The 23,079-nt window shown below is 47.1% G+C and overlaps 1 protein-coding gene across 1 annotated transcript in view; it reads right to left on the bottom strand.

Moving 5' to 3' along the window:
• The window catches only part of Gabbr2 (gamma-aminobutyric acid type B receptor subunit 2), a 342,858-nt gene that overhangs the window by 142,018 nt on the left and 177,761 nt on the right, over positions 1–23,079 (bottom strand). Inside the window, exons 5-6 of the mRNA XM_074051393.1 lie at positions 17,260–17,325; positions 12,379–12,579 (exon numbers count right to left, since the gene is read on the bottom strand). Coding sequence (XP_073907494.1) covers positions 12,379–12,579; positions 17,260–17,325 — 267 coding nt within the window. The remainder of the gene's footprint in view (positions 1–12,378; positions 12,580–17,259; positions 17,326–23,079) is intronic.

The raw sequence follows: 23,079 nt of genomic DNA, 5'->3' as shown, positions 1-23,079 counted from the left end.
GATCTTAAGGAAGGAGAAGAAGGAAGATTGAGGACTTACACTGCCAGCTATCAGGCTTTATTATAAAGTTCCCATGATTAAGACAATGCAGTATTGACTAAAAGATAGGCAAATAGACCAACAGAGGATAATTAAAGTCCAGAGACAGATCCACCAGTAGGCAGTGATTTGATTTGTGGCCATTATAGATAATTCTGAATCAACCGATTGCCCATAAGGAAAAAAATGAATCTTTATCTTACTTCAGACCATCTAGAAAATCAGTTTCATACAGATTCTATATTTAAGTGTGAAAGTTATAAGAAAACTTCTAAAAGACAGGATAAGAAAATACCTTTATGATCTTGGGTGGGCAAAGATGCTTACATGGGACTCAAACGTACTCATCATACAGAAGGCTAATATATTGGATCACATGGACTGGGGATGTGGCTCAGTGGTGGAGCACTTGCCTGCCATGCTCAAGGCCCCGGGTTCCATCCCCAACACCACAAAAATAAAAAAAAGTTTAAAAATAAATTTAATGACATTAAAAGCAAGAATTTCTGCTCATCAAAATACATCAGGAGAGTGAAAAACTAGGCCACAGAATGGGAGCAGATAAAAGTTTTATATATATATATAAATTTATAGAAATATATATATATATAAAACTGTCAAAGGATTCATATCTAGAATATAAAAAGACTTTGTATCTTCAAGGCAACCCTTGATTGAAAAGGAGAAAAATAACTGAAAATCAATAGGAAACTGGAAGAAAATCTAATAGGAAAAATGGGCAAGAGATTTGAACAGGCAGTTACAGAAGAGAACCTCAAAATGACTAATAAATAACGAGGTAGGTACAGGGGCTCATGCCTATAATCCTAAATTGGGAAGATCACAGTTTGAGGCCAGCCCAGGCAAAAAGTCCACAAAACTCTATCTCAGTCAGTAAAAGCTGGTTGCCATGGCACACACCTGTTATCCCAGCTACACAGGAAACATAAATAGTAGTATCACAGTCTAGGCCAGCCCAGCCATAAACATATGACTCTAGCTGAAAAATAACAAAAGCCAAAAGGGTTGGGGGCATGGCTCAAGGGATATAGCATCTGCCTAGTAAGAGCAGACTCTGAGTTCAAATCCCAGTACCATAAAAAAAAAGATATGAGAAAAAGCCCAACTTCATTAGTTATCAGAGAAATGCAAATTAAAACTGAAACAAGATACCACTACACACCCACTAGATTGACTAAAATTAAAAGCTGACAGCACCAAGTGTCTGCTCACTGCTGGTGGGTGTGCAAACTGGTGCAACCACTTTCAAAAGCTCTTTGGTGGTGTTGGTTAAAGCTGAACATATGCTCACCCCATGACTCAGAAATTCCACCCATGAGTATGCACCCAAGAGCAATGTGAACATATATTCACCACAATGCATCAAATACCTAGAAATATAAAAAAATACGTGCAACATTTCCACCCAAAAAACTCCAAAACATTTCTGTGAGAAATTAAAGAAGACTTAAGAAAATTCAGGGCTATACAAAGTTCATGGAGTAGAACTATATTACTAAGTTGCCAGTTCCCCTTGATTCTCTGAGGAGTCAGTTCAGACCCCTTCAATGCCAGAACAGGCTTGTGTGTGTGGTATATGAACTGAGGACCTGATTAGAAAATGCACACAGAAGTGCAAAGAGACAAGAACAGCCCAGGCTATTCTAACATCACTAGTTACTGAGACTCATTATAGAGCCTGAGAAGTCGAGCCATTTTGGTGACAAACACACACATCCAAGAGAAAATAGTTTAGAAATATATGCAAACATACGCTGTCATTTACCTTGCAATAAGGTGATATTGCAACTGGCACCCTGAGGGAAAAGATGGGTTTCTCAGTAAATGCTGCCGGGTCAACCAGATATCCACATGAAAAAGAAAAGATGAAAAGGAATCTTGACGAGGAATTCCAAGATGGCTGCTAGAGGTAGGAAGCAGAAAGCGACCCTCCTATAGTGAAATCTTGGAGAGACGCTGGAGACACACTTTGCAGGCATAATCACCGAGAAAAGGCATAACTTTGACCCCTCCACACCTCCAGCCAGCGCAGAGAATCTCCACTTCACGTTAAACGGAGAACCAAGGAGGGCCCCCGGGGCCGCCAGTGGCCGGCGCCCATACGGCATGGGAAGACGCGGACCAGCTTACTGTCGATTAGTACACTAACACTCCCTGCTTATACCTTTGAAACTCTCTTGTCTGATACCTTGTTCTGCTTTCTCCCTCTTGTCTGTATATTTGTTTTCCCCTTTTCTTTAACTTCTTGCTTTCCATCTCAGCTCACTCTTCCATTCTCAATATTACCATTGTTATTATTACAAGCTAGAAAATACTTAATTACACACAGTACAGGGGCAGTAACAACACCAAGGACAATGACAGGAAGACAGAAAAAACAAGGAAACCAGTTTCCCCACAGCAAAAAATTAGTACAGGAACCAGAGGGGAATGAAGAGAACAGAAACTCAGATCCAGACTCCAACAAAATGAAGATAAACTATGCCAAAGGACCCAATGAAGCCCACAAGAATAATTTAAAAGAAGACATACTACAAGTACTCAATGAGAATTTTATAGAGATGATACTGGATAGGGTCAACCAAAATGTACAGGAGACACTCAAGAAATTCCAAGACAATAAAAATAGAGAATTTGAAAAAGCAAAAGAAGAAATAAAGGAAACCATAGAAGCACTGTATAAACACCAAAGTGAAAGAGAGAACACAATGAATAAATGGATAAATGAACTCAGGACAAAAATAGACAACAATAAAGAAGAAAACAGCCAGGATATGGAAAACCTCAGAAAAAAGAACGAAACAGAAATGCAAAACAAAACGGAAGGCCAATCCAGCAGAATAGAACAAACAGAAGACAGAATCTCAGAACTTGAAGATGAAATGGTATTTAAAGGAAAAACTGAAGAACTACTAATTAAACAACTCAAGACCTGTGAAAAGAAAATGCAAGAACTCACTGACCCCATCAAAAGACCAAACTTGAGAATCATGGGCATCGAAGAAGGAGAAGAGGTGCAAGCGAAGGGAATGCGTAATATATTCAACAAAATAATAACGGAAAATTTCCCAAATCTAGAGAAAGATATTCCCATACAGATGCAAGAGGCCTCCAGGACACCAAACAGACCAGATCAAAATAGAACTACTCCACGACATATCATCATTAAAACAACAAGTTCAGAAACTAAGGAAAGAATATTGAAGGCTGTAAGAGAGAAAAAACAAGTAACATACAAAGGTAAACCCATCAAAATAACAGCAGACTTCTCAACAGAAACATTAAAAGCAAGAAGAGCTTGGGGTGAGATCTTCCGGGCACTGAATGAAAATAACTTCAACCCCAGGATACTCTACCCAGCAAAGCTATCATTCAAAATAGATGGAGCAATAAAAGTCTTCCATGATAAGCAGAAACTAAAACAATATGTGACCACAAAGCCACCATTACAAAAGATTCTGCAAGGGATCCTGCACACAGAAAGTGACACCCAACTTAACCATGAAAAGGCAGGCAGCACCAAACCACAGGATAAGAAAAAGCAAGACAGTAGAGAGTAACATCAAGTTAGGTACACACAATCAAACCTTCAAACAACTAAGATAACTAAATGGCAGGAATCACCACATACCTATCAGTACTAACACTTAATGTTAATGGACTTAATTCACCCATCAAAAGACACCGTTTGACAAAATGGATTAAAAAAGAAGATCCAACAATTTGTTGCTTACAGGAGACTCATCTCACCGATAGAAATAAGCATATGCTTAGGATGAAAGGCTGGAAGAAGATTTACCAAGCCAATGGCCCCCGAAAACAAGCAGGAGTAGCAATACTTATCTCTGACAAAGTAGACTTCAAACCTACATTGATCAAACGAGATAAAGAAGGACATTCCATACTAATAAAAGGGGAAATAGACCAAAAGGAAATAATAATCATCAATCTGTATGCACCCAATGTCAACGCACCCAATTTCATCAAACATACCCTGAAAGACCTAAAAGCATATATAAACGCCAACACAGTGGTTGTGGGAGACTTTAACACTCCATTATCATCAATAGATAGGTCATCCAAACAAAAACTCAATAAAGAAATCCAAGATCTAAAATATGCAATAGATCAAGTGGACCTAGTAGATGTCTACAGAACATTTCATCCAACCTCTACACAATATACATTCTTCTCAGCAGCCCATGGAACCTTCTCCAAAATAGATCATATCCTAGGGCACAAAGCAAGCCTCAGCAAATATAAGAAAATAGAAATAATACCATGCATACTATTTGACCACAATGCAGTAAAAGTAGAACTCAACAACAAAAGTAAAGACAAAAAACATGCAAACAGCTGGAAACTAAATAACTCATTACTTAATGAAGAATGGATCATCGATGCAATAAAAGAGGAAATTAAAAAGTTCCTAGAAGTCAATGAAAATGAAAACACAACCTACCGGAACCTATGGGACACAGCTAAGGCAGTCTTGAGAGGAAAGTTTATAGCCATGAGTGCATATATTAAAAAGATTGAAAGATCCCAAATCAATGACCTAATGATACATCTCAAACTCCTAGAAAAACAAGAACAAGCAAATCCCAAAACAAATAGAAGGAGAGAAATAATAAAAATAAGAGCTGAAATCAACGAAATAGAAACCAAAAAAACCATACAAAGAATTAATGAAACAAAAAGTTGGTTCTTTGAAAAAATAAACAAGATCGATAGACCCCTGGCAAACCTGACTAAAATGAGGAGAGAAAAAACCCAAATTAGTAGAATTAGGAATGCAAAAGGGGAGATAACAACAAACACCATGGAAGTCCAGGAAATCATCAGAGACTACTTTGAGAACCTATATTCAAATAAATTTGAAAATCTAAAAGAAATGGACAGATTTCTAGATACATATGATCATCCAAAACTGAACCAAGAGGAAATTAATCACCTGAATAGACCTATAACACAAAATGAAATTGAAGCAGCAATCAAGAGTCTCCCCAAAAAGAAAAGTCCAGGACCTGATGGATTCTCTGCTGAATTCTATCAGACCTTTAAAGAAGAACTGATACCAACCCTCCTTAAACTGTTCCATGAAATAGAAAGGGAAGGAAAACTGCCAAACACATTTTATGAAGCCAGTATTACACTTATCCCAAAACCAGGCAAAGACACCTCCAAAAAGGAGAACTATAGGCCAATCTCCTTAATGAACATTGATGCAAAAATTCTCAACAAAATAATGGCAAATCGAATTCAGCAACACATCAAAAAGATTATTCACCACGACCAGGTAGGCTTCATCCCAGGGATGCAGGGGTGGTTCAACATACGAAAATCAATAAACGTAATAAACCACATTAACAGAAGCAAAGACAAAAACCACTTGATCATCTCAATAGATGCAGAAAAAGCCTTTGATAAGATCCAACATCATTTCATGATAAAAGCTCTAAGAAAACTAGGAATAGAAGGAAAGTTCCTCAACATTATAAAAGCTATATATGACAAACCTACAGCCAGCATTATACTTAATGGAGAAAAATTAAAACCATTCCCTCTAAAATCAGGAACCAGACAAGGATGCCCACTATCTCCACTCCTATTCAACATAGTACTGGAATTCCTAGCCAGAGCAATTAGGCAAGAAGAAGGAATAAAAGGAATACAAATAGGTAAAGAAACTGTCAAAATATCCCTATTTGCAGACGACATGATCCTATACCTTAAAGACCCAAAAAACTCTACTCAGAAGCTTCTAGACATCATCAATAGCTATAGCAAGGTAGCAGGATATAAAATCAACATAGAAAAATCATTAGCATTTCTATACACTAACAATGAGCAAACGGAAAAAGAATGTATGAAAACAATTCCATTTACAATAGCCTCAAAAAAAATCAAATACCTAGGTGTAAACCTAACAAAAGATGTGAAAGACCTCTACAAGGAAAACTATACACTTCTGAAGAAAGAGATTGAGGAAGACTATAGAAAGTGGAGAGATCTCCCATGCTCATGGATTGGTAGAATCAACATAGTAAAAATGTCGATACTCCCCAAAGTAATCTACATGTTTAATGCAATTCCCATCAAAATTCCAATGACATTCATTAAAGAGATTGAAAAATCTACTGTGAAATTTATATGGAAACACAAGAGGCCACGAATAGCCAAGGCAATTCTCAGTCAAAAGAACAATGCAGGAGGTATCACAATACCTGACCTCAAACTATATTACAAAGCAACAACAATAAAAACAGCATGGTACTGGCACAAAAACAGACATGAAGACCAGTGGAACAGAATAGAGGATCCAGATATGAAGCCACACAACTATGAGCAACTTATCTTTGACAAAGGAGCTAAAAATATACGATGGAGAAATAGCAGCCTCTTCAACAAAAACTGCTGGGAAAACTGGTTAGCAGTCTGCAAAAAACTGAAACTAGATCCATGTATATCACCCTATACCAAGATTAACTCAAAATGGGTCAAGGATCTTAATATCAGACCCCAAACTCTTAAGTTGATACAAGAAAGAGTAGGAAATACTCTGGAGTTAGTAGGTATAGGTAAGAACTTTCTCAATGAAACCCCAGCAGCACAGCAACTAAGAGATAGCATAGATAAATGGGACCTCATAAAACTAAAAAGCTTCTGTTCATCAAAAGAAATGGTCTCTAAACTGAAGAGAACACCCACAGAGTGGGAGAAAATATTTGCCAATTATACATCAGACAAAGGACTGATAACCAGAATATACAGGGAACTTAAAAAACTAAATTCTCCCAAAACTAATGAACCAATAAAGAAATGGGCATGTGAACTAAACAGAACTTTCTCAAAAGAAGAAATTCAAATGGCCAGAAAACACATGAAAAAATGCTCACCATCTCTAGCAATAAAGGAAATGCAAATTAAAACCATGCTAAGATTCCACCTCACCCCTGTTAGAATAGCCATCATCAGCAACACCACCAACAACAGGTGTTGGTGAGGATGCGGGGAAAAAGGAACCCTCTTACACTGTTGGTGGGAATGTAGACTAGTACAACCACTCTGGAAAAAAATTTGGAGGCTACTTAAAAAGCTGGACATCGATCTACCATTTGATCCAGCAATACCACTCTTGGGGATATACCCAAAAGACTGTTACTCCAGAGGCACCTGCACATCCATGTTTATTGCAGCACTATTCACAATAGCCAAGTTATGGAAACAGCCAAGATGCCCCAGCACTGACGAATGGATTAAGAAAATGTGGTATCTATACACAATGGAATTTTATGCAGCCATGAAGAAGAACGAAATGTTATCATTCGCTGGTAAATGGATGGAATTGGAGAACATCATTCTGAGTGAGGTTAGCCTGGCCCAAAAGACCAAAAATCGTATGTTTTCCCTCGTATGTGGACATTAGATCAAGGGCAAACACAACAAGGGGATTGGACTATGAGCACATGATAAAAGCGAGAGCACATAAGGGAGGGGTGAGGATAGGTAAGACACCTAAAAAACTAGCTAGCATTTGTTGTGCTTAATGCAGAGAAATTAAAGCAACTGAGGCCAATAGGAAAAGGGGACCAGGAACTAGAGAAAAGGTTAGATCAAAAAGAATTAACCTAGAAGGTAACACCCACGCACAGGAAATCAATGTGAGTCAATGCCCTGTATAGCTATCCTTATCTCAACCAGCAAAACCCCTTGTTCCTTCCTATTATTGCTTATACTCTCTCTACAACAAAATTAGAGATAAGGGCAAAATAGTTTCTGCTGGGTATTGAGGGGGGGAGCGGGAGTGGGTGGAGTGGGTGGTAAGGGAGGGGGTGGGGGCAGGGGGGAGAAATGAACCAAGCCTTGTATGCACATATGAATAATAAAAGAAAAATGAAAAAAGAAAAAAAAAAAAAGAAAAGGAATCTTGATCCTTACCTCACACCATACACAAACTCAATTCCAGGTTGACTGTAAGTCTCAATGTGACAGATAAAACAATAAAACTTCAATAAGACCAAGGAGGAAAAAAGATATCACATAGACTTGGGGCAGCTCTATTAAAATAAAAGGTTTCTATCCATTAAAGCATTCCATGTACAGGACTTATGGGTAGCTGTATTTTTTTTTTTTTTTTTGCAGTACTAGAGTCTGAACTCAGGGCCTACACCTTGAGTCATTCCACCAGCCCCCTTTTTTATTTTTGTGATAGGTTTTTTCAAAATAGGGTCTTGTGAACCATTTGCCTGGTACTGACTTCGAACCACAATCCTCCTGATCTCTGCCTCCTGAGTAGCTAGGATTACAGGTGCGAGCCACTGGCTTGGGTAGCTGTATTTAAATTAGACTTCTCAAATCTCCCAAATTCTATGCAAAATGTGATTCTAACCAATAACTGAAGACAGAGGACACCAGAAATGTAAAATAACTGTGAACAATTCAAAAGTTAACAGATGTTTCCTGTGCTTTTGCCCTACCATGTCTTGGTGCAAGATTTTGTAGTAAACAAGAGCAGACTGAGGGAACTCAGGCAGAAGACGGGAGTTACTTAGGCTGAAGTAGAATAATTACTGGAAGACTTATCCACTCCAAAGCCAAAGATAGAAGAGCAGGACAGACCAGAGCACTTCCTACAGGAGAGAGATTTCAAAGCGTGTACCTCCACCAAGCACTGGATGGTAAGGATCACAGCAATAGCTCCAAACGAAGCCATCCAAATGTCTGCTTGCAACATGCCGTGGACTAGAAGAGAACGGAGAACATGAAAAAGTTCCTGCATCAACGAACCTCACAAACGTGATACCGTGTGATAGAGGGAAGCTCCACAAGAGCTTCTCTTGAAGTCGCTGTGACTTCATTTAGCCCAGTTCAAAAGGAAGTTAGAAGAACAGCTGCTGGTGGTGGTGGGCCCTGCCTGAGAAGGGTATCTCTGGGAAGCTTCTGCTGACATGCTTTCCCCTCACTTGGTGGTGGTGACGTGAGTGTTCTCCTTAAAAATATCCAGCCAGGCGCCAGTGGCTCATGGCTGTAATCCTAGCTACTCAGGAGGCAGTGATCTGGAAGGTCTTGGTTCAAAGCCAGCCCAGGCAAATAGTTCATGAGACCCTATCTTGAAAAAAACCCATCACAAAAAGCAGGGCTGGTGGAGTGACTCAAGATGTAGGTCCTGAGTTCAAACCCTAGTACCTCAAAAAAAAATTCAAAAAATCTAATTCTGAAACCTGCCACTGTTCCTCACTCCACATGATCTGTGCCTTAAACTTTGCATTTCCTTCCTCCATTTCCCCTCTCCTCACTGAATGGAGAAAGAAAGCTGAAGACTCTGAGACTCTGAGAGCCCAGGCCCCTGCCTCTCCTCACCTCAAGGCTGCAGTGTTCCAGCCTAACACATGCCTTCCTCCAGCTCTGCCTCGGTCTTCCCAGGACTCTCTTCTGGGTGTCAGCCCCTCTCTCTGCCTTTTTCTCTGATACCTGTCACTGAATTTAGGACCCCCGGCAATCCAGGGTCCCCATCTCTAGAGCCATAAGTGAATGACACTTGCAAACCCTCTTTTCCCAAATCAAGTCACAGACAGAATGCACGGATGAGGACATAGCATTCTAGGGACCTCACGGCAGTGACCTTGCTTGGTGTGTCCCTTCCCTTCTGCACCTAGTTTCCCTGTCTGTTCACAGTGAGGACAGCAAGAGCTCTTTGCTTGCTACCAGCACCGAGCATTTTCCTGTCTTCACCAACATCCAAATACAGGCATCAGTCGGTCCGCACCAGTGCCACGCCAGCACCACCCTGACAGTCACGCACAGCACAAATCAAACTTCAAGAAATATTTCTTGACTTCTAGAACCTTCTTTGGTGATATGCTTCTGAAGGCTGGTTGGGGTCAGATCATACATAGGAATGCTTTATTCAACTCTGGAGCTCATGCCTTGGGAAGGGAGCGTTCGATGAGTGCAGGTACAGAGGTTTGGCTGAGTGTGTGTGTGTTTCGGGCAGAGGGCATGACAAATACAATCTGTGCAGGGCCGGGGCTAGGGTGAGGCAAATGAAGCCCTACCTTGTGGTGCAAAATTTAAAAGGGGAGAGATAAACCCATTCAGGAATCAGGATAAAATATTTTAATGCTATGTTTTTAAAAATCACAATTATTGCATTAGTTTTGATTTTTTTTAAAAAAGCACCACATTGGGCTCAAACCCCAGGCCCACCAAAAATAAAAAGCCAAAAAGCACCAGGTTAACATGAAGTTTTAAAAAATCTTGAACACACAGGTTTTTGGCACCCCTTAAATTTTGCTCTTAGTGCCCACCCTGGATGTGGGAGTTACAACTGTGGGGACCGGGGCCATTCAGTGTACAGGAGGGACACCTCTCAGGGTAGTCGGCACTGCCACGCCTCGAGAGGGGGCCAGCAGGATCTGAGTGGCCAGGAGTTGGGGGGAGTCCTCGAGGGATGAGGGTGAAAATGAAGTAGCAAGTCCCCTGCTGAGGACCTGTGGCAGGTGGCACCTGAGCTCTGAGGAAGCCCTGACATCTTGCTGTCCCAAGAGGCTGGAGGCTGCAGGCCTGGGTGACTTCCACCATCCCTTCCCCACGTGTCCCAGGCAAGGGACAGCGATGTGCAGGGGCAGCCTCTTTGTCAGCCCCAGATGAAGCAGGTGAGAAATGCAAATCAGGGATCCTGGCATCCTGGCATAAACTCCAGACATTTCCTTTCAGATGGCACGGCCTTCCTTGTGCGCAACCCTGGGTCCCACGCACGTCCGAGCGGCTCAGCCACAGGAAAGCCACATTCCTGGCATCGGCATTCAAGGCCTCCTCAGACCCCACAGGCCATTTTCAATCTGTGATTGTCCTCCGGCCCTCAGTTTAGTTATTATTCTGCCTGCCTTTATGGCTATCTTCCTCAATTTTTATACTATATTTAGATTGAAATAGAGGTATCCCTGCATCTGAGTATCTTAATATTACAATCTTTGACACCCATAAAAATAACATTTACCAAAATAAAATGAGTTATTTCTGCTTGTTTTTCAACACCTCAAAAAAAATGTATATGTGCATTGATTTTGGTACGAAAATATTTCTTTCAGCGTTTTTCTAACCAGGTGTCAACATGATCTAAGGAGCTGTTTACAAAACATGTCCCAAAAATTTGCTGCTTTTTGACAAATCCATAAATCATTGGTGTAGAGTTGGCTCTGATTGAGATTAAATAATGAATAAAATTATTTTAGGCATATACACTTTATTATGAAGTATAAAATTAGGTCTGTAAGAACTCTGTGCTGGAGAGAGAATTGAACTCTCCCAATCCAGAGAAGACAGAGGAGAGTGCGGTGCTGCTCAGAATTTGGGCTGGTGGCCAGAGCAGGACAGGGTATGATTGGCGTTTTCACCAAGGCCACCATCCCAAAGTTTTTTTCTTTCTTTCTTTTGGTGGTACTGGGGTTTGAACTCAGGGCTCTGCACTTGCTAGGCAGGTGCTCTACCTCTTGAGCCACATCTCCACCCCTTGTGCTTTAGCTATTTTTTCAGGTAGGGTCTCATTGTTTTTTTTTTTTTTGCCTGAACTGGCCTAGACCCATGACCCTCCTGATCTAGTGGTAGCTGAGATTACTGTGCCCTGCTGATCTTGCAGTTGGATCATTTCCACACTGATGGAGTGGTGTACTTTGGGTACACTGCCTCCTGCACTCTATTATCAGGTCCTTGCACAGTGCTGTATGGCAGGCAGGGTAACAGGGTGGGGACTCCCGGGGCAGGGGCCGAGGCCCCAAGACTCAGGTCCCCTGTCCAAGGTCCTGCTCCCAAATGTGGCAGCACTGTGCTGGCTACACTGTGCAATCTGCCATCAACCCTGTAGACTGGGACAGAGGCTGAAGAGCACAGGCCAACCTCCCAGCCATTCAGCTGGAAACTGGTACCCAGGTTCCAACCTATTTGATCTACAACGTGTTCCCCAAGTCTGCTGGAGGCCCCCTGCTCCTCCAGGACAGTGTCATTGAGACAGAGATGACACTCCAGGTCATGGCAGCCCAGGACAAAACTGGTACCAGCCCCATGGTCAAAACTGCAGAAGTCAGAACTCCACCTCTGCAGTGTGGCATCATGCATCCTTACCACACTTGAGAATCACGGTTCCCTGGAGGGACGTGATGCCATGGACTGGCTAGCTCCCTTTTATAGGTTTCAAGGCTCAGAGAGGTCAAGAAATTTGCTCGACATCACACAGCAATGGTTCAGGACAACAGTATCAGGCAAGTTGATGCACGGAGATGGGCTGGGGGACTGCAAAGGATGAACCAAGGCACTGACCTTTCCTGAGATGGTCTTGATCTGCTTGGAGCTCAGGGGCTCAAAATCCACGCCAATGTAGCCCTCCATGGCAGCTAGCAGGTTCTTCCGCAGGCAGCGGGATGAGTTTGCCTCTGTGTGCACCTGCTCCCACCAGGACGGCTCGTACCAGCCGGGGATGATCCACTGGTACTTGCTGCCATACATGTTTTCCTCGAAGGCCTGCAAGACACAGGGCCGGGGGTCAGGCACCGGTCAAGGCTGTGCCCCAGGGAAAGGAGGAGGGAGGTCAGGCGTCCTCCTCCCACCGGGTATTATTTGTCTATCGCCTGTTCCGTCTCCACCTTGTTATTTTATCATTACCTGTGTACTAAAATAGTAAGTACTAGGTAAACATGAAAGCATAGAAATAATGTTTGTTGGAGATAAAAGGAACAGACATAGACAAGCAGACAAAGGTTCCAGCCAGGCAGAGATGCTGTATGGTGTGGGGCCGCACATGGTTCAATAGGAGCCCGGAGCGCCCAAGGTGGGAGGACTCAGTTGGAAATGGCTGTGTCCACCCTGCGGTGGGGTCCAGGTCAGTGCAGGACAAGTGAGGAGGACCTGAGAGGGGACCAAGTTCAGGCTCTGGCTGTCCCCACCAGGCTGCAGGTGAGGCAAGGTCTGTGTGCATCACAGAAAGGTTACCAAAAGTTTTTGGCCCCACGTCCTAGGCAGTGACCACTCCAACCTCCCTCTCTGCCACCTGAGTGGACTGTCCCACTGGGGCTGATGGGAGTTACTTTTAAGCCCAGATGCTGTCTCTGTGGTTCAGCAAAGGCTCTGGAGACTAAGCAGACATCATGCAACAGAAGGGCCCTTCAACTATCTCAAGAGTGATCTTCCCCGTCTTCTCCGGACACCTGATATAGCACTTTCGCCTCCCTCATTCTAGACGGTATACATCTTGTAATTCAATCATAGTCATTTCTCCAGCAATTACATTATAATATTGTCCCATTCAAAATGGCTGTGGTAGGAGATCTCAGCTGAACAAAAGCACGTAGTCTCACGGGTATCCCTTTAATGAGTGGAATTCCATCCACAGAAACTTTTATTTAAAGAAAAGAGGAAGGCCAGTTCCTGACTGCCATTTTTTTTGAAACAGGGTCTCACTATGCACCCCAGGCTGGCCTTGAACTCATAGCCTCCTGAGTGCTGGGATGATGTGGGCAGGACCAGACTTTTGAACAAGAGGAAATCCCAGTGGTCCCGGGTCACTTAACGGCAGAGCTGCCTCAGCACACTGGTCCCAAGCCGTTCCTTGCAAGTGAGCTGTCCAGAACATGGAATGACAACGCCAAGACTTTCTCTAGTGTAGCTCTGGCCTCTGGGAAAGAGAACAGAATGTAGTGAGGTCCCCTGGCCCTCTGTCCCTGGCCTGTGGGGTCCTTGGCTCCCTGCCTCTCTGCTGTCCCCACAGCTGGCCTCCCAGGCTGCTGGTGGAAGAGTTGGTGACATAAAGTGAGCGTCCTCAGCACTGTGTTCAGGACCACAAAGCAACTCCTTCTCGTCCCCTATTCTTCTGCTACCTCAAGGTTCTGTGTCACCGTGGGCCCCGCACGGTGAGGCTCTGGGGCTTGTCCTGGCAGCCGGCTGGCCCTAGACAGCTGGGCTTGGAGCCTGGCATCCACTCCCATCTCCTTTTTGGCTGTCTGGTCCAGCCTGTTTCTTTCCTTTTTCTCTTTCTCCTCCTCCCCCTCCCCCTTCTCCTTCTTTCTTCTTCTTTGTGTGGTTCCAGGGTTCTTGACTTTCCTAAATTACTCTTCTCCGTCCGTCTCCTTCTTCCTCTCTGTTGGTTTGAGCCCTGAGCGTCATCCTGCTTGAGCCACGCCCCCATTCCTTTTTGCATTAGGTATTTTTCAGATAGGTTCTTGTGTGTATGCTGGGACCAGCCTCAGAACCACGATCTTCCTACCTATGGCCTCCTGAGTAGCTGGAATGACAGGTGTACAACATGCCTGGCTTATTGGTTGAGAGGAGGCTCACTAACTTGACCCACAATCCTCTGGGTCTCTATCTCCAAAGTAACTGGGATTACAGATGTGAGCCAGCATGCCCAGCCTGTATTTTGTTTTTGAGATGGGGTTCTCACTAACTTTGCCTGGACTGGTCACAAACTGGGATCCTCTTGCCTCCACTTTCTGAGTGCTGGGATTCCAGGTGTGGCCACCATGTAATCAACTCAGGATGTCACTATCACAGTCCTCAAGTCTCTTAGGTCAGCCTGAATTTGTTGCATTTAAGTGACCAGCCTGAGAACACACAGCTGGCAGTTCTAAAGCCTGGCTCTGAGCGCTGGGGGATTTGGACAAGAGCAGAGGAGACAGAGGGTCAGGTAAGCCCTCCCAACCCCAGCCAAGGGCTCTGAATAGGCTGTCCTTGCTGGCATCTCCCTCCCACCTGGTGGCAGCTCCATCTCAGGAGCACAGGACACACTGCAAAGCCACCTTATTCTCCATCTGGTCTGTGCTCTGACCCCACAGAGACCCGAGGGCTCTCTGGGGCTCTGCTCTGAGTGGTCCCCTCCATCATCACCAGGCTCCATTCAGCATGGGGCATTGGCAGACCCACCACAGGACCTTCTGCACCTGCCAGAGATTTCCTCCTAACAGAACCCAGTGCGCTTGAGCACAGGTCCCTTGAGGGTTGGCATATGGCCTGGAAACCTGACCCAAGTGCTAAGAAAGTCCTCGAGAAGGGGGCGAGGGCTCTTAGAGCACCTGAGTGTGGCCAGAGCATCGCAGGAGAGGAGGGAAGTGGGACCGGCCCTGCACTGCAGGGGCACAGGCAAGGGCCAGACCATCTGTTCCATGGCCACAGAAGCCACTGGGACAACTGCCCAGTGTGTGACCAGAGTGAAACGCAGCCCTGGTGGAATCAGAGTGTGGCCTGTCCACATATTCTGCAAACGGGAGGTGGCCGGCTAACCTGGGGGGCCTCTCTGCGGGTCACTTCCATTGCTTTATTCCTCCCAGTCATCTGTTTTATTCATGTGACCAATGTTAAGCCCTGCCACATGCCACCTCCTTGCAAGGTCTGGGGAGACAGAGGGTCAAATCCCAGTTCTTCTCAAAAGTGTTCTTCACGTGGGTCCTTGCTTCCTTCCTAAGACGAGTCCTTTCTGAATGCTCAAGTGGTGAGGAGCGAGGCTCTGAGTTTGGGACAACATGGTGAAATCTGGGTGCTCTGCCTTGTCAGGGACTGTCATCTTCCTCTTCAGATCTTGGACACTCAGTTCGCCATGGAGCCTTGCACTCACCTCCACGCATCTGAGACTCCAAGGGATCAGAAGAGCCCGGTCCCAAGGGCTGCCATGCAGAGGGCATCTGCTCATCCACGTCCACGCCATGCCTGTGAGATGAGGGTGTGATTACCCCACGCTGCAGCTGCAGCCACTGAGGCTTGGGGAGAGCGAATAACATTCCAATCCCCCACACTCCCTGGGGCCTCCTGAAACCTCAGCATCAGGGCCTCCGTTCTCCCAGGAAACCAGAGACAAGGGGTGCGGTAACCCCGTATGGTGGTGGCTTCCAGGCACAGACCTGTCCTTGCTCCTGGGGTCTTTTCAGCTACTGAATGGCTCCTGAAGTGGGGCACCAGGCAGACCCCCCATGCTAAGCCCCTCCAGCAGAAGGCAGAGGGTCCACTTGGCCTGGTGTGGACAGTCTGAGGTCACTTCAGCCTCTGGCAGCTGTGCTCACACTGGTGACCTTAGACTACCTCCGGAGTCTTCTCTTCCAGCACTCAGTGTTCCTCAGCTGGGCTTCACCTTGCACTTTTCAGCTCAGATCGTTCCAGTGTGACTTTAAAACCATTCCATTTCACCTTCTTGGATTTAGTCACTTGTTCCACCCTATGCGGGTTCTCTGCACCCTGGCTCTGCCATCCAACACATTTCAGGACTTCTGCAATTCCTACAAACCTGCTACATATAACCTCATCCAAAGGTGCAAGACAAGAGTTCTGTGGCCCATCAGTAGACACTACACAGAAAAAAATAACCTCAGTCAAAGAGGGGAGGGTTATCGGGTGGTCGATGACTCCACAAGGGGCTCACATTCTGTGGCCTCACGTTCTGTGGCTCCTGACTCAGGCGGGGGGAAGGGGAGCCAAGTTAGCCTAATTAACTGAGCGCATTGCATAGAGAAAAACCTCAGTGGTTAGATTGGGTTGGGAGTCGGGTGAACCAGGATTGAACCTTAGCTCCGGCACGTTGGCCGAGGGCCCTCGGGTAGGCCCCTCTCCTTCTCTGGGCCTCTATTTCCTCGTGCAAAAAAGGGACAGTCATAGCTGCTCCACTTGTTACTGAAAAGGTAAAATGAGATAAGGTATAAAAAAGTGCTTGGGTTGGCTGGGCATGGTGATGCATGCCTATAATCCCAGCACTCGAGAGGTGGAGGTTGGAGGATGGAGAGTTCTAGGCCAGCCTGGGCTATACAACAAAACCTTGTGTCAAAAAACAGAACAAAAGTCCTTTGTCACTTGTCACACACTGTATGTACATTATGGCCAGCTTAAGAGGACTTTAAAGGACTGAGGGTGAGATAATGGAGTTTGTCGTTTTGTCACCCACACATGACTCTCAGGCATGAAGGGTCTGAGCCGCACTGGGGCTCTGTGGAGTGGCTGAAGCAGAGTGGCCTTGGGAGTGGCTGAGGGGCTCTGGCAGCAGCCATGGTGATTGGGAGATGGGTCCATGACTCCCATGACCACCCACTAGCTCTGTGTCCTGGGCAAGGGACAGAGCAGTGAGCACCAGGCTCTGCTCCTGGGAGCGCAGGCTCACGGCCGGCAGGGACCAGGCCTTGGAGGAGAAGCGTGGTGACCAGACGTGGGCGACACCATGGCTTTACTCACACAGCAGAACACCTTCGCCGCCATGTGGTGGTCAAACTGGCCAAGGATGATTCGTACGTCGTTCCCCTGTAGACAGAGGACACGCGTGAAGGTGAGCGATGGCAGCACCCACGGCAGAGAACGTAACCAACGTAATGCGCCCAGGCTGCCAGCCAAAGGGAGCACCTCTGCCTGCCCTCCCTGGGGCCAAAGCCACCCACCAGAGGGGCCCAGGGCTCCCTGTGCCCCCACCATGAACTGCAAGCCCCACAGAGTGAGCGCCATCCTCCAGTCTTCTTCCTTCGTTTACCTAGGGGGAAACTGAGGCAAGAGGCGGGGAAAGGCCCCCTCTGAGGTTCCCTGGGGAGCAGGTGGCAGAGACAAGATCAACCAGCTACACTCCCCACCCTGTGTGTGACCAGGGTGCAGCCTCTGTGAGCAGAGTGCAAACAAATCTCAGTGCCACCGAGCCTCAGGTGGCCTCTGGCATCTCCTTTTCCTGTCTCATCGCCCTTTCCTCACCTGAAAGATAGGGACAATGGTGGCACCCACCTACAGGACTGCTGGGAGGCAGAGTGAGATAATCCTGGGAAGTAGGCGACACAGTGTCTGGCTCACAATAAATGTCTGATAGGTGCTAGCTCACAGATAGCTCATAGCTTGTTTTTGTCACTTTGTCCCACCCCAATCTGCATCTAAAACTCTATAAACAGGATTGAGTGCATTTGTTATCTTGGTGTGGTTAACTGGTGCAGGTTGTCAAACAGCCCCCTATAGCTCATTCGCTCATTTCAGGTAATTTTAGGTAATGGATTCTTGGCTTTGTGGGGACTGGGACACAGCCTGGACCCTGTCCCATAGAGAAAAGAAGGCCAGAGGAGGATGTGCTAGACACCACCAGGAGGCCAGAGGGGCCCTGAGTAGCACCTGTTCCCACCCAGCAGCCTCCTAGCCTCCACTGTGAGGCCCAGCCTTGCTGGAGGTGCTGCCTCCCTGCTGGTCTTTGTCCCCTCCACAGGCCTCAGACCCTTTGAAGCATGGAGAAGGGAAGCAAGCCTTCAAAGATCAGTCTTTAGCATCCTTCAAAATTGGAAAGTGCTGACTGGGTGACCGCTTTACTCATCGTGTACTTTAGCAAAATAAAGAGAGCTTGCAGCTAAAATCATCCTTCGTTTGCAAGAATGGAAAGAAGAGGGTGAAAAAAAAAAACCGCTTGCTTTGAAAGGACTTTAAAGGATCGTTTGCCATGAAATTGAAGGAAGGCAAGCCTTTGTCATTGCCACGTCTGCAGTGCTATAAAAAGTTCCAAGCTGCATCCGTTCATGGACAGACTCCCAGGCACACTTCAGCATCGTTCTGCTTATTGGCTGAAATCTTTAAAAATGGTTTGCTGTTAATCGTGTCCATCCACCCATCCATGCATGCATTCCATCCACCCATGCACCTGTCCATCCTTGCATCCATCTTTGCATTCACCCATTCATGTATTCATCATCACCCTTCCTTCCTTCATTTCCTTCCTTCCTTCCCTCCTTCCTTCCATCCATCCATCCACCCACCCATCCATCCTTCCATCCCTGCATCCATCCAATATTTATTGAGCACCTGCTTTGTGCCAAGCCCCGTGTTGCCAAACACGGTATAGTAGGAACATCGTAGTATATTTTGGAGTCAGAGAAACTGGGTTCTAATTCCATCTCCACCACTGACCAACTGCACACCCTTGGCCTCAGTCACCTGGAGCTTCTGTTTTTCACTTCTGGAACAGGGATGGTTATGAGTCCTCATAACGAAAGCACCTGCTGGCTTCCAGGACATTCCTCCTGCCTCCCCTGCTTCTCTGGTCCCTCCTGCACTCAGCTCCTTATCTTCCTGCCCCTCTCTGATGTGGCTGTTTGGCCCTGGGCTCTTTGCTCCCATTGCTTTACCTAGGGCAGTCTCAGCCTGACCCCAGTGACATGCCCTGTGTGTACTGTGGGCGCCCACACCTCTCTTCCCAGCCCTGACTTGTCCCTGCTGCTCACAGAACACCTCAGTTGGCTTGGGACACATTGCACCTCCCAAAGCAATGTGTCCCAAGCTGAACCCATCATTTTTCCCTACACGTCCCTCCCTCTACCTCTTTCCAATTCTGGGAATGGTACCACCAGCCTCCCACTCCTCCAGTCCAAGCCCTAACCAGAACCTGTTGGGCCCATCTGCTCACCAGTTCCCAAAGCAGCCTGTCCCTATGGCCCCACTGCTCTGGATGTAGTCATCCCCTTCTATGGTCAACAGCAGCAGTGCCCTCGACCCAGCCCCATCCACCCCCTCCCTGGCCTTTACGGAGCAGATGAAGGGCTCACACCAAGATCCAGATCGGAGCTCCTTAGTAGAACATTTGAGATTCTTCACTGGCTGACTCCTGCTCACTTTGCATCACTCTCACTACTCCTCCATGACAATAAGAGAGAACGACCCGCAGTTCCCCAAACACACCTGTCATTTGCTATTCGTGCATTCATCCCATGCTCACTTGGTCCCCTCCTCTCTGCAAGCTGTCCAGCCCATCTGGAAGGCCCTCTCTACCCCACTTGCTCTGCCTGGGGAGCCACACTCGCCCCTCTAGCCTCAGATCAGGCCCCTTACACCTGGCCTACCTGGCTTGGTAGCCATTCCACTCCTGTAGGCTTGGCACACCTGTGCTTCCCTGCATCATGGCACAAGTGCATGAGCTCTTTGGCCCCAACCGGCCCAGGGCACAATGCCCCTGACAATGAGCATCGACGCAGTGAACAGATGCTGGGGGAAGCATCAGACACCACACCTGGCCACTCTACAGTTGGTGGGCACTGTTGTCACTGCACTGACTGATAGCCTCAACTCCCAGGACCTGGCACCGATTGAGCTCACCACGTCCGTTTCTTACATGGACCGAGGGATCCACATCTTCACGACTGACTGCCTGACCACCTGCCGACAGATAACCAGCTCTGCCACTCCCAGACCATTTAGTGTCTCTGTTGCCATGACAACTACATTTCAAGGCCCACCTGGGTCTGTGCTTCCAGGCTGTTGGGTTTGGATGGAGCCCAAGGGATCATGAATCTAGGTAGTTTCTTCCCAGAGAAGACAGCAGCTCTCCAAGGCGGTACAGCATCCCCAGCCAGAGAGTTCACTTTGGTGCCCTGACCCTCAGTGGGCCCTGGAGAAAGACCCTGTCTGGAGCCAGGTGGTCCTCAGGCTGGAAGCTATTTGCTCTGCTTCCAGAGGACAGAGAACCAACAAGCTCCCAGCGGCTGGAGCCTGGAGTCCAGAGAGGGCAGTGGGCAGAGGAGGATGGGAGGGGGCCAGTCTCAGGTAGGGTACTTGGAGGAGATAGTGGTTAGGGTGTTTCCCAGGTGGGCCCTGCACTTTCCAGGGTGTGGAGAGGCGTCCTGAGGGTGTGAAAGGCACAGATGCTTCTGCTTCTTCATGCTGGGTGGCACCTGTTGGAAGGTTCAGGGCTTGGGAAAGGATGTGGGAACATTGAGCCTTTCTACACATGCACGTGCTCTCCTGGAACTTCCAGAATCCCATCTGCCAGTGTCACACAACCTGTGCCTTTTCCAAGTCCAGAGTGTGGGAAAAGAAATTTGGTGTTGGCAGTGGCCCCACCCCACCTCTGACCACGGTCCCTCCCTGGCAGGGGTAGAGCTCACTCTCCCGCTTGGGGCTTGGGGCAGTGTGAGGGGTTCTGAGGGGTGCGGAGAGAGAGCCCAGAATGTCCCCGAAGACGAGAGTGACAGAACAAAGCTGAGATGCTACAGAGAATGGGAACAAGGCCCAGGACATCCTCTGGAAAATCTGTGCCCTGTCTCAGACATGGCTCTGCAGGGGACCTCCTGGAGTGAGAGTAGATGACCCAAGGTGGACAAATGACAACTCTCCCCAGATGGCCGGGTCTAAGGCTGTAAACCAAACATGGAAACTATGTTCACACTCCCAAGGCCACTGCCACAGGGAGGGAAAACTGGAAGGAAACAGCCATAGGTTTGGGGATAGGAAGGGGTGGCCAGCCCTACCCCAGACCTCCCACAAATGCAGTAGAATGTGGGAGGCAGAAGGTCATGAGTTCTCTTTGGAGAGGAGCCCAGGGTTGCCCTGGCTCTGGGTAGGGGCCCTTTCATCCAGTGTTTAGAAGCCCTCTGTCTCCAGGATGCTCAAAGGGACCTAATGCATCCCCCCAAGACTAGTGCAAACCCCTGTTTACAAGGACCCTAATTAAAACAAACCACAGCTCCTGAGCTCTTTTCCTCCTCCCCTCCCTCCCTTTCTTTTTGACGTACTGGGGTTTGAATTCAAGGCCTTGCATTTGCTAGGTAAGCGTTGTACTCGAGCCACGCTCCCAGTCCTTTTTGCTTTAGTTATTTTTCAGGTAGGCTCTTGAGTTTTTTGCCCCAGCAGCCTCAGACCATGATCCTCCTTATCTCCACCTCCCTTGCATCTGGGATCACAGGCTGTGCCACCACAGCTGCTCCTGGCTGTTGTGTTAAGGGGTGCATCAGCCCTGCTCTGGGAGAGGCACCATTATTATGTCTACTTTGAGTAAACTGAGGCCCAAGGAATTCAGCACCTTTCCCAGGCTGTAAACCGATGGACGCTGTGATCTCACTGGACCCCAGCTGCGGTTAGGATGGGCTGCCAGCAACTTGCTCCCTTCTCTGTGAAGTGCCCTTGGTTGGCAGGGGTTTCCTGGCCCTGGGAGCCCACACTACATCCCTCTCCCCCAACAGCAGCCAACAACTGACCAACCCCTGGTGGAAGACTTTAACACCACTGCTGAAAGATGGGGTCAGCTCCCTGGGCGTCTGTGCTGGTTTCCAGCCAGCTGTCCTCTGCCTTACCCTGCACTTTGCCTTCTCCTGAGAGCAGTCCCTCTATGCTACCTTCACAAGAGTCCCGGGCTCTGCTCCTGGGAGCTCCAACCTAAGGCGCTAGGCACACAGGTGGCACATGGTGGCACTGGCCTCTAACCCAGGGCCTCACCAACTACAGCCGATCAGGCCAAGAAGGCAGCCCTACTAGGCCAGTCTGCAACTCTGGAGTGGATTTTGAATAGAAGAGAGGTGAGCAGTGTGTGCAGCGCTGAGTCACTAAAACAGCTGGTGTGCATTTGGAAGATTGAGGGTGTGAGCAGAGCTGAGCATGGGCCATCAGTGCCTTCCAGCCCCATGGGTCCTAGACACAGGAAGTCCAAGGCGAACATCTGGGTTATCGGCCATCTCTCATCACCCATGCACCTGTCTCAGCCCACCCCCAATGGCATCTGATAACAGGTGCCGTGACTCACAGACCCACTCTTCCTACCCTGCTGGGCTGCCAAAAATCACACAAGACCGTGCACCATCTTTTCAAAAAGGATGAGATGCGGCAAGCCACCAAGGTACTGGAGGCTGGAGTGATGCAGGCCCTGACCATGGCATATGAAACCAGGCCAAGCCTGCCCCATGGCCTGCCTGTGGACCTGGGGCAAGCCCAAGAGGGTTGGCTGAGGTGTTCTCCAAAGTCCTCCTGTCTCTGATGGACCAATTCTACCCAGAATTTTTATTTCACCAAAATTAGTCTTAGACTACCCCCCCCACCCAGACACATCCCTAAAGGCACAGAAGCAAGAAACGTGCTCACGCTCCAGGAAGGGCGTGAAGAGGGACTAGCCTGCGGCAGCCCACTGGCAAAACATGGCATTTCTTTAAGGTTTATTATTGTATCTTGAAAATTCATGTATATTTAGCATACCAATGATATATCTGCCTTAAGATAAAAATAATACTTTTCATCTCCATGTCTCTGAGCAAAGCCAGCCTGCTGGGACAATGCGCT

Source organism: Castor canadensis, chromosome 13 (assembly GCF_047511655.1).
Source record: "Castor canadensis chromosome 13, mCasCan1.hap1v2, whole genome shotgun sequence".
Taxonomy (NCBI): Eukaryota; Metazoa; Chordata; class Mammalia; order Rodentia; family Castoridae; genus Castor; species Castor canadensis.
Note: the sequence above shows the minus strand (reverse complement) of the source record. Positions and strands in the feature narration are given on the sequence as shown.